Source organism: Podarcis cretensis (assembly GCF_951804945.1).
Source record: "Podarcis cretensis genome assembly, chromosome: 13".
Taxonomy (NCBI): Eukaryota; Metazoa; Chordata; class Lepidosauria; order Squamata; family Lacertidae; genus Podarcis; species Podarcis cretensis.
The window spans coordinates 32,756,521-32,767,711 of NC_137182.1; the positions used below are offsets into that span (position 1 = coordinate 32,756,521).

Below are 11,191 nucleotides of genomic sequence, written 5' to 3' on the forward strand. Positions count from 1 at the left end.
AAGCTGCTGCACCTGTGGATTTTTTTCTGGATACATGTCTCCTCCCCCATCCCAAAAGCCAGGGCAAAGTATGGATGCATGGAACCAAGTTTGCAAGCAAGCATAACAGACAACCCTTGACAAAGTATTCCCTGCTTAAATGGTGTGAACATTAAGGTGCCTTAAATTTCCATTTCCTTGATATTTTAAGCAGGGGTAGAAATGGCAAACACCTCAAATCACATGTGGCAGTGGTGGTGGTAGTTTTTAAACTATGAAACTGATTTACTGTTTGGAAGTTTCTGGTAAAACAGCTTCCGCAGGGCAGTTTTGACATCCTTATTCCTCATGCTGTAAATTAATGGGTTCATCATTGGAGGAAGCACTGAGTATATCACAGCAAGCACTTCATCCAGATTAAATGAAGGGCTGGAGGTTGGCATGACATAGGAGAAGATACCTGTACTAAGTAAGAGAGAGACAACAGTGAGGTGGGGAATGCAAGTAGAGAAGGCTTTCTGCCTGCTTGCCTTGGAGGACATTCTCAGCACTGCAGTAAAGATCTGCACGTAGGATATGACAATGAGCACAAAGCAGCCAAGACCTAAGGCTGAACTAAAGAGAAGGGCCCACATTTCACTGAAGTATGGATCAGGGCAGGATATCTTCATCAGGTGTGGGATTTCACAGAAGAACTGAGTAATGATGTTGGAGCAGAAGGGCAGTGAAAAAATGGTACCTGTGTGCAAAGCAGCATTAAGGAAGCCTGCTGCCCATGCCCCACCAGCCAGCTGAATACACCTTCCCCACTTCATCACAGAGCTATAGTGCAGTGGGTGACAGATGGCCACATACCGGTCATAGGCCATGACAGCGAGGAGGAAAATATCTGATGACATGAAGAAGAGGAACAAAAGCATTTGTGCAACACATTCGGAATAAGAAATACGTGTTGTGTTCATCAGGGCATTAGATATTGATCTGGGAATGGTGACGGTTGTGGATCCAAGGTCAACAATTGATAAGTTGACAAGGAAGAAATACATTGGGGTCTGAAGGTGGGTAGTTCTAGCTACCAGAATGATGATGAGGAAGTTTCCAATGAGAATTGCCATGTACATTGCTGTGAAGACTGCAAGGTGTAATATCTGGAGTTCCCTTTGCTCTGAAAATCCCAGAAGCAGGAAATCTCTTACGATGGTTACATTAGACATGTCTTCTCAGTCTGTTGGGGGAATAAGAGAGACCATTATAAATGTTGCTTGTGCAAGAATATGGTTCCATCCAGTATCTAGCAATGGCCAACTCAATACCTATTGGAAGTCTCAATACCTATTGGAAGTCAAAAGCACAATAACATTTTACCACTCATGTTCTTCTCAACTGGTATTCAGAGACACATATCTTCCAACATTTCACATTGAAAGTAGTGACTTCCATTATTATTATTATTATTATTATTATTATTACTATTACTATTTTGTTATTTTGTTATGTATACTCCGCGCCTCTGACTGGGGTGCCCCAATCACACTGGGCAGCTTCCCACATATATAAAAACATAATAAACCAGTAAACATAAAAATGACTTCCCTTTACAGGGCTGCCTTCAGATCTCTTCTAAAAGTTGTATAGTTCATTATCGCCATGACTTGGTGGTCACATAATTCCATACCCCACAACATTTCTCCAGTGAAAATAGGGACGTCCTAAGGAAAAGGACATCCTAAGGAAAAGCAGCGGGTGGCACTGTGGGTTAAACCACAGAGCCTAGGACTTCTCCAGAAGCAGCTTAGTCATGCTGGCCACATGACCCGGAAGCCAATAAAGCGAGATGAGCGCCGCAACCCCAGAGTCGGTCACGACTGGACCTAATGGTAAGGGGTCCCTTTACCTTTACCTAAGGAAAAGCAGGACATTTCAGGATCAAATCAGAAACTGGGACAGCTTCTCTAAATCCAGGACTGTCGCTGGAAAATATGGGCACTTGGAGGGTCTAGAGACATATTCTAACAGTGATATTTTTAGGGACAACTGTAAGGTAGAGGTTGCAGCATGCTCACCATTTGTGTAAAAAATAAATAAAAATCCCTAAACTGAACAGCATAGCTAAATAACAAACAGTTTGACCCCAATTTTCACATACCGCCTCTTCCTGAAATCTCCACTTTCTGTAGAGCAGTTTGAAAACCCCTACCACATCTACTCAGAAGTAAGACAATAGGGTTTATTCCCTGGTAAGTGGGGTTACCTCCTGAAAGCTAGGAATGATTTGTTTTATATTCAGAAGCAGTATAGATCTGACTGCCAGAATGAAACAAGCGGGAATATCCATGCCTTTCATAGCATCTGTGTGTATTTCTCATCTGCATCAAGCAGTTTGGGGCAGAAGAGAGACACCATGCTGAGCTGTAGGCATCACTGCTCTGACCCACCATCATTGTTCATATGCACCTACAGTCTATGTCTCTTTCCTACTATCTGCCTCTGATTTAATGCTAACATTATATATATATATATATATATATATATATATATATATATATATATATATATATTCTATTAAACACTGATTCAATCTAATATGTCGTTAAATCAGGGAAATCTATGAAGGCTGCATATCAGCATTTGTTTAAATTCACATTGGAAATACTCAACTAAGGATTACTCAAAGCAGACTCACTGAAATTAATTCACCTAATTTAGTCATCCCACGCATCTCAAAAGATCTAATCTGAGGAGGACTAATTTAGGCTTGCCATATTTCCAGAGGTAAAAATCCGGACAACCCATAGCCCCTCTGCCAGAACCAGAGCCAGAGCCTGGATTGCCTGCACCAGAGTCCCTGCCTGAACCAGAGCTGCCCCAGCACACACAACACCCCCCCCAAAAAAAAAATCCGGGACATTTGCTTTAAAATATAAAATTACCTTGGGGGGGGCATGTAGGACCCCGAAAAGAGAACATGCCCAGGAATTCCCAGATATATGGTCAGCCTAACAAACATTGAATAATACCCATTGTTTCTGCTTCACTCAGGTGCAGTTTGGGATGAAAGGGACTATAGCCAGGATCCAACTAAAGATATACAATAAGCAAAGGTAGCCATAGTTAACCATCAGAAAAATCCATACTAGGGTAATAATAATTAATATAATAACAATAATAATAATTTATTTATACCCCACCCATCTGACTGGGTCTCTCCAGCCACTCCGGGTGGCTTTGAGCAAAATATTAAAATACAATGGTTTGTTAAACATTAAAAGCTTCCCTAAACAGGGCTGCCTTCAGATGTCTTCTAAAAGTCAGATGTTTATTTCTTTGACATCTGATGGGAGGGTGTTCCACAGGACGGGCACCACTACTGAGAAGGCCCTCTGCCTGGTTAATAATAATAATAATAATAATAATAATAATAATAATTTATTTATACCCCGCCCTCCCCGGCCTAGACTGGGCTCAGGGCAGCTAACACTGAATAAAATACAGTAAAAACATTTAAAAAAACAAAAACAAAGTTGATTAAAATATAAGTTAGAATGTAGTTTAAAATGCAGCTTAAAATGCAGCCTCATTTTAGTGCTAGCCTATAGATCACTGCCATAAGAGGAGAAAAAATCAACTATTCACCAGGACCAAACTATCCATGCTGGTCCTACATGGGCCAGCAAAAAGAGCAAGGGAAAATTTATATACAAATCCCATATAAGGGGTTCCATCAAAAATAAATAAATGAGGAGAGGGGTTAGACTGAATTCAGCCCAAAGGCCAGGCAGAACAGCTCCGTCTTGCAGGCCCTGCAGAAAGATGTCAAATCCCGCAGGGCCCTGATCTCCTGCAGTAGGGCGTTCCACCAGGCTGGGGCCAGAGCTGAAAAGGCCCTAGCCCTGATTGAGGCCAATCTAACCTCCTTGGGGCTCGGGACTACCAAAGTGTTGCTATTTATGGACCTTAAGGTCCTCCGCAGGGCATACCAGGAGAGGCGGTCCCATAGGTACAAGGGTCCTAGGTTTCCTGTAACTTTGCTACTCGCAGTGAGGAAACCACCAGGGTAATACCTTAGATCAGCCTTTTTCAACCTCTGGGTCCCCAGATGTTGTTGAACTACAACTCCCATCACCCCTAGCTAGCAAGGCCAGAGCTCAGGGATGATGGGAGCTGTAGTCCAACAACATCTGGGGACCCACAGGTTGAGAACCGCTGCCTTAGATGAACCAAAATTTCACAAAATAGTTGCACTCAAGTTTCACTGTAATCAACAGTCCTGTTCAACTGTGACAGTTTTAAACCTTGTGATTTCAATAGACATAAATGACTGGTTCTTGCTGTATCAGAACTCTCGCCTATAGTCAGTTGGCAAATATTTCACCATGGAAAGCTGGACAGAAATAGCTCAGGATGCCTAAGAAAGGAAAACATGCTTAGCAGAAGTATGTATTGCTATCCATTACTATCCCCACAATATTTACACAATACATGAGGCCATGCTGAGGCATGAAAGGAAATTGCATGCTAAATGTCACATGGAGCATGATGTCTGCTTGGCTGCAGTTTGCAAACCCCACAAATAACATGCTGTCTGAGAACAGGCACTCACAAAGGAGTGAAAACTAATGTCTGCTAAATGCACTTATGTCAGAAGAAGATCAAAGTGCATGACAGGGGATCACTAAGGGATTAGATTCACACAATACATTGATGTATAAAGTGGATCTGGATTGATTAGAAGTGAGGGGGGTTTGCGGGGGATCAGAAATAGACATGTACAGAAATGCAAAAGTAAAATTAAATACTGAGGCAAAGGAAACCATAGAGAAAGAGAGAGGTTTGATAACAGTTTTAAATCTGTCTTTCCCTACAAATATTTTCCAGCTGGATGCTAGAAATTCTCCCTGAATCTTAACTTGCCATATAACATGATATTTATCACTTTTTCCATCCACCCACTCCTTCAATTGTCCTTTCATCTACCATTCATCATTCAGGGCAGCAAACAGAATGTCCATATTTACTTCATGTACTTACATTTAGCTTCCTGTTTCTTTGAGGTTTGAAGGAAGCAACCTGTCGTCCTTCAAGCATAAGCTGTGTGCCTTGCTAGGTACAAGCAGAACTAGTAGTGCTAAGGAGTGTGAGCAAAGGGATAAGAAGTGTAAGAATAGTTCCTAGGGATTAACTATCTGAAGGTTTTGTGCAACTCTGCAGCAAAGCCCTGGAGACAAAACAGTGTCACTCTTACATGCACTCCTTTGAAGCATTTTTCATCATACAAGGCCCTTATTCTTGCATTGTGCTGAAGGAGCAGAACCACTGTATAACGGTGCCCCCAGCTCCCAGCTCCCCTAGATGGTCCAGAAGGATGTTATGATTAATGGTATCAAAGGCTGCTGAGAGAGACATGCAGAATTAGGAAACAGCTTTCGTGTTTGTCCCTAGGCTGCCAGAGATTATCAACCAGTGCGACCAAGGCAGTTTCAGTCCACTGATGAGGCCTGAATCCCGATTGGAAGGGATCCAAATGGTCTGCATCCTCCAGGCATGCCTGGAGTTGTTCAGCAACCATCTGCTCAAACACCTTGCCCAAGAATGGAAGATATGAGACTGGGCGATAGTTGGCCATATTGGCCAGGTCCAAAGATGTTTTTTAAAGAAGTGGTTTAATGACCGCCTCTTTCAGCGGGTCTGGGAAGTCTCCCTCACAGAGGAGAGGCAAGCATTCCCCACCCCATGGAGCCTATCACCCAGCCCTTCCTGGCTCGCTTTTAAGAGCCAGGATGGGCAAGGATCAAGGAGACAGGTGGTCGGCTTCACTCATCCAAGCAGCCTGTCCACATTCTTGGAGGCAACAGATTGGAATTGATCCCATGCAACTTGACTAGACAAAACTCTAGGACTCTTCCGCCCTGGCCCTGTTCCCATGGTGGGGTGTACCTCTTTCCAATCTAAGTGACTTTATTTGCAAAAATCATTGCAAAATCATTGCAGGAGATCTTGGGGTCCTTACCAGGCCCCGGTGGCAAAGATGGTTGTGAACCTCCTGAAAGAGTCTCCTGCTGCTGTTTTCTGCAGATACAATAGGCTTGGTAGGCTTAACGTTGAGCTCTAACCTGTGTCCGGTCAGATTCAGAATGAGTTTTCTGCCACCGGCGCTCTAGCCGTCTCAGCAATTGTTTCATTGCCCTCAGCTCTGGGGAAAACCATGGAGCTGTCTGGGCTCCATGCAGTCAGAGAGGGCGCTTCAGAGCCAGACAGTCAATAGCCCTGGTTAACTCCACATTCCAGCGAGCCACCAGGGAATCAGCTGAAAGGCTATTAACATGGGATAAAACATCTCCTACCACTCTCTGGAAAGCATTTGGATCCATTAAGTGGCAGAGGCAGACCATCTGAATCGGGCCCACCTCCCTGCAGAGGGGAAGGGTCATGGAGAAGTCCAGGTGCACCAGGAAGTGATCCAACCATGACACTTCTTTTGTTTTGCTTTTATTTAGTGTCAGATCACCCACATCCATAGAGGTGAACCAGGTCTAAGGCATGTCTGTGACTGAGTTGGGCCAAACATATCCAGGGACAGCCCCTTGGAGGCCATGCTTTCCACGTAGTCCCGAGGTACCCCTTGTAAGGTCATGTTGGCATGGATGTTGAAATCCCCTAGGACAACCAAACTAGGTGTCTCCAGGAGAACATCCGCCACAACCTGAAGCAGCTCGGGCAAGGAATCCTTGGTGCAGTGGGGAGGTTGGTACACCAAAAGGAATCCTGTACTGCCCCTATTGCCCAACTTCCAGAACATGCACTCAGAAAACTGGGTCTTCCCAATAGGATGCCTGGTGCAAACTAATGACTTCCTAAAAATCACAGCAACCCCACCCCCACCCCGTCCATATAATCTGGGTTTCTGTGTGTAATAGAAACTTGGTTGACAAGCAGTGGCAAGAACAGGCCCATCTGCTTCATTCAACCAAGTCTCTGTTACACATGCCAGGTCAAGTCCTCCATCCCCAATCAAGTCATTGATTCTGGTATCTTTCCGGTCAAGCCCAGACCTGGAGGCAGGGATAGTCTTCAAACAATGACTAAACCCGCCTCCTTGGTAATGACATGGTCTGGTCTTAGCATAGCTCCTCCTCCTAACCATGATCACTGAGATCGGGTGTCCCAGTGCATCCCCCCATGGAACCTGCCCCAGCCATTCTGTTGGCTGGGACCCACTCCCAGGCAGCCCTGACCCTCTCCCCTTAAAAGCAAACACGAACTATACCGAAGAACAAAATAAAAAAATTCCTTCCAGTAACTATCTGTAACTATACCGAAGAAGAAGAAGAAGAAGAAGAAGAAGAAGAAGAAGAAGAAGAAATAGAAACTAATAATAAGAAAAACAATTTACAATTACATTAAAACTAAACCTATTCCCAGTCCCACCAAATGTCCATCCCACCCCCCAACAAAGAAAAACACACACACAAAAACCCCATAATTTAAAATGACACAGATAAAAATAAATTTAAAGGAGGAGCCCTCTCTGCTGAGCTACAGTCCTCTACAGCAGCTACAGTCCTTGTGAAGCCCATCCTTTTGTTGTTGTTGTTATTGTTATTGTTGTTGATAATGATGATGTCACCATAAATTTGTTCTTCTGTGAACTTTCTGAAAACAATTTGAAAACTATATAACTAGGTAGAGCAACAAGGATACCTACCCCAGGGGCAGCATAGACTCAAAGGTTATGTATTATATTTCCATTTTTTAAAATAATATTGAAATCCCCCCCCACACACACACAAAAATCAGAAAACAATAACAAGTGGCTTTTGCATGAAAGTGTTGTCCCAGGAACAAATGCTTGTCCAATATGGAAATATTTCTTCCACTTTAAGTGATTAAGGGGGGGGGGGAACTACACTGAAGCAGAGTTAGGGTTGTGTTCAGTTCAGTTTTATTTGGAGTAACGCATTAAAATCAATCACCCCAATTTATGTTTATTACTTTTAAGGTGTCACTTCTAAGTAGGACTTACCGTGCATACAACACAAACATTTTACATTCCCAGTGATATTAATAATAACTCACAATTTGAATTCGATATATTATGCCATGCTAAAATGCAATACAGTGAAAATAAAGAGGGAAATGATATAAGTTTTATGTTAAATTATTCCATAATTTATCACGAGTAAGCAGCAGGGTTATCAGTGAAAAGGAAGCATGGTGTTCTTGCTTGAAATCTTCCAGTAAAACAGCTTCCCCAGGGCAGCTTTGACATCCTTATTCCTCATGCTGTAGATTACTGGGTTCATCATTGGAGGAACCACAGAATATATCACAGCAAGCATCTGGTCCAGCTTGTATGACGAGATGGAGGCTGGCATGAGATAAGTAAAAAGAATGGTGCCAACTAAGACAGAGAGAACAATGAGGTGGGGAATGCAAGTGGAGAAGGCTTTTTGCCTGTTTGCCATGGACTGCATGCTCAACACTGTGCTGAAGATCTGCACATAGGTCAAGACGATGAACACAAAGCAGCCAATACCTAATGCGCAACTGAAGAGCAGTGTCCAAATTTCATTGAGGTATGAATCAGCGCATGAGATCTTCATTAGGTGTGGGATTTCACAAAAGAACTGATTGATAACGTTGGAACAGAAGGGCAGTGAAAAAATAGTGCCAGTATGCACAGCAGCATTAAGCAAACCTGCCATCCACGATCCGCCTGCCAGTTGGATGCATTTTCCCCACTTCATCACAGATGCATAATGCAGTGGGTGGCAGATGGCCACATATCGGTCATAGGCCATGACCGTGAGGAGGAACACATCCGATGACAGGAAAAAAACAAAGGAAAGCATTTGTGTCACGCATTCAGAATATGAAATCAGTGTTGAGTTCATGAGCGCATTGGCCATTGATTTGGGAATAATGACAGAGGTAGAGCCAAGTTCTCCTATCGATAAATTGACAAGGAAGAAATACATTGGGGTCTGAAGGTTGGTGTTGAGGGCTACTAGAATTATGAGAATCAGATTTCCTGTAAGTATAACCAGATACATTGCTGAGAAGATTGCAAACTGTAAAAGTTGAAACTCTCGTTGGTTAGAAAATCCCAGAAGCAGGAAATCATTGATTATTGTTATATTAGACATTACTTCTCCCTCATGCTCAAGAGGTACAGTAGCACAGATTACCAGTCATCAGAAGCCAGGAATTGAAACCTATAGAATGGGGGGGGGGGGAATACCATTAATCTTCATAGATATTAACTTATATTGTCTGAACATTCAATACAGCATTTCTTTAAAGTGTATATTCCTAAGAAGACCTCAAAGTGCAAAATTTGCCGTTCTTGGTCCCTCAAAATTTCCAGTAGTAGAAAATTGTTAATGTTCATTCTAAAGTCTTATTTTTTCATTAATGTTAGAATTATATTTACTGCCATGTATGATATTTTTATTACTTTATTGTTAAATGAATGATACCACAATTTCAGTTTTCCCAGTGTAGCTTTTTACTGGATCCAAACACATTTTGCGTCAACAGAAAGGCACTTCCACTAATAAGTCCCCAACCACCTGCAGCCAACTTGAGTCTCTTCACATTGCATTTCTAAGGGTCCTTCAGTACAGAGAGTTCAGTGGTTTGCAGTGAGGAAAGCAACCTAGGAAAGTCCTACTGTACAGGCACAGATCTCATCACACTTCCCTGGTTTCAGACTTTAGTCTTTAAAACAATATTCAGACATTAGGTTGATAGAATGCCTGTTGTGTTTTGGTGCTCAGAAAATACCCTGAAGCTAAACTGGTTTCGCTATGAACACTACCTGGAAGGCAGAGTGTCACTGAACCATATGTTGGCCACCCTGAGATCTTTTCAAAGGCAAAAGGTTCATAAATAAATAAAATAGCAAAGGCATGGGACCCATGTTGTGAGGAGCCCCTTCCACAAAGTGGCTTCTCAAGGGTCACAGAAAAGGATAATGGAAGGAGTTGAAACATTTCTTCTGGAAACCTATTCATTTTATTTCTCGAGGATCCAAGTCAATACGATTCTTGTGAGTTTACTTTACCATATTGTCCTAAGCTGCAAGTGATTCCTCAAACTCCTGACTCACTAGCTATTATCTCTGTTCCCATTCTTGCCTCATCAGTCTAACATGCAATGTATCAGCTTCGGAAAGAAATAGCATAAATCCCATACTGTGTACAGGGTTTAAAAGAACAGTAGAAGAAGTTGTTCGGAGAGGGGGAGTATATCTGGTGAGGGACACATCATGCTCCTTTCTGGGGTAGTTTCTCCACCTTTGGTCCCCACCATGCACTCAGCTCTCACCTGTGGCTCCTAGAAGCTGTCTCCTCACATTTCATGCCAGTATGAGAGATCCATTGCAGTCTCTTCTCTGTTGGATTCACAGCTCCTTTTGCTTCACAGGTGCATGTTAGAAGAAAAGGTTATTTAAAGAAGCACTGAGAGAGGCAGATGAATGTGATAGTGGAAGTATATTCGTTGCTAAAGATTAGCTCCCTCTTTCTCTTAATAGCATGGCACTAACAGCCCACAGCCACTGCCAAAAAAACAGAAGCAAAAGACCAAAGTTTACAATCTAAGGCTCTCTCTCATCATGAATTGCTAATACTGCCTACTTTTCTCATACTGTCTTTCTCATGCTGCATGCACAGTGAGACCCAGGCAAGGATTCCACTTCTGTTTCTTATCATACCCATATGGAATGGGGGCAGGGGAACTGCAGTGTTTAAGTAATTAAGGGAATTAATTCAACAGTGACATTGTTGCAGAGGCTGATGCAATGGCAGCTCCTAAGAATCCTTACTAGGCATTGGGGAAATCCGTTCACCATTAGGGAAGCATTGATAGGCAAAACACCACCATTAGTAGACAGGATCCCTCAAATTGTGGATAACCATATAATTGCAGCATGCATACACTACATGTCCAGCATATGGAAGAGTCCTACTTAAAAGCAGTTCCCACCCATCCTATATATCTCCCCACGGAGGTTGACACTTCATGCAAGCTTATGCCACAATAAATTTCTGAATGTTAAAAGTGCCAAGAGGTTTTTGTGGGTGTGTGGGCAGACGAGATGCTCCTTGACCATGAAAATTATACACCATTATACCGGTGCGGGACTTGATATTAATGGAAAAGATTCACTCACAAGTTTGAAAACCAAAGAAATAACACAAATCAGAAAAGT

At 42.7% G+C, this 11,191-nt stretch overlaps 2 protein-coding genes across 2 annotated transcripts; both read right to left on the minus strand.

Annotated features, from left to right (window-relative positions):
* Positions 1-251: 251 nt before the first annotated feature.
* Positions 252-5,161, minus strand: LOC307200175 (olfactory receptor 14I1-like; the record flags this gene model as incomplete). Its single annotated transcript, XM_079948590.1, has 2 exons — positions 5,008-5,161; positions 252-1,204 (listed from the first exon to the last, which is right to left on the minus strand). The coding sequence occupies exon 2, from the start codon at positions 1,191-1,193 to the stop codon at positions 252-254; it is 942 nt and encodes a 313-aa protein (XP_079804716.1). The 5' UTR covers positions 1,194-1,204; positions 5,008-5,161.
* Positions 5,162-8,171: 3,010 nt separating this feature from the next.
* On the minus strand, positions 8,172-9,122 carry LOC307201585 (olfactory receptor 14C36-like; the record flags this gene model as incomplete). Its single annotated transcript, XM_079950866.1, has 1 exon — positions 8,172-9,122. The coding sequence occupies one exon, from the start codon at positions 9,120-9,122 to the stop codon at positions 8,172-8,174; it is 951 nt and encodes a 316-aa protein (XP_079806992.1).
* Positions 9,123-11,191: the final 2,069 nt, after the last annotated feature.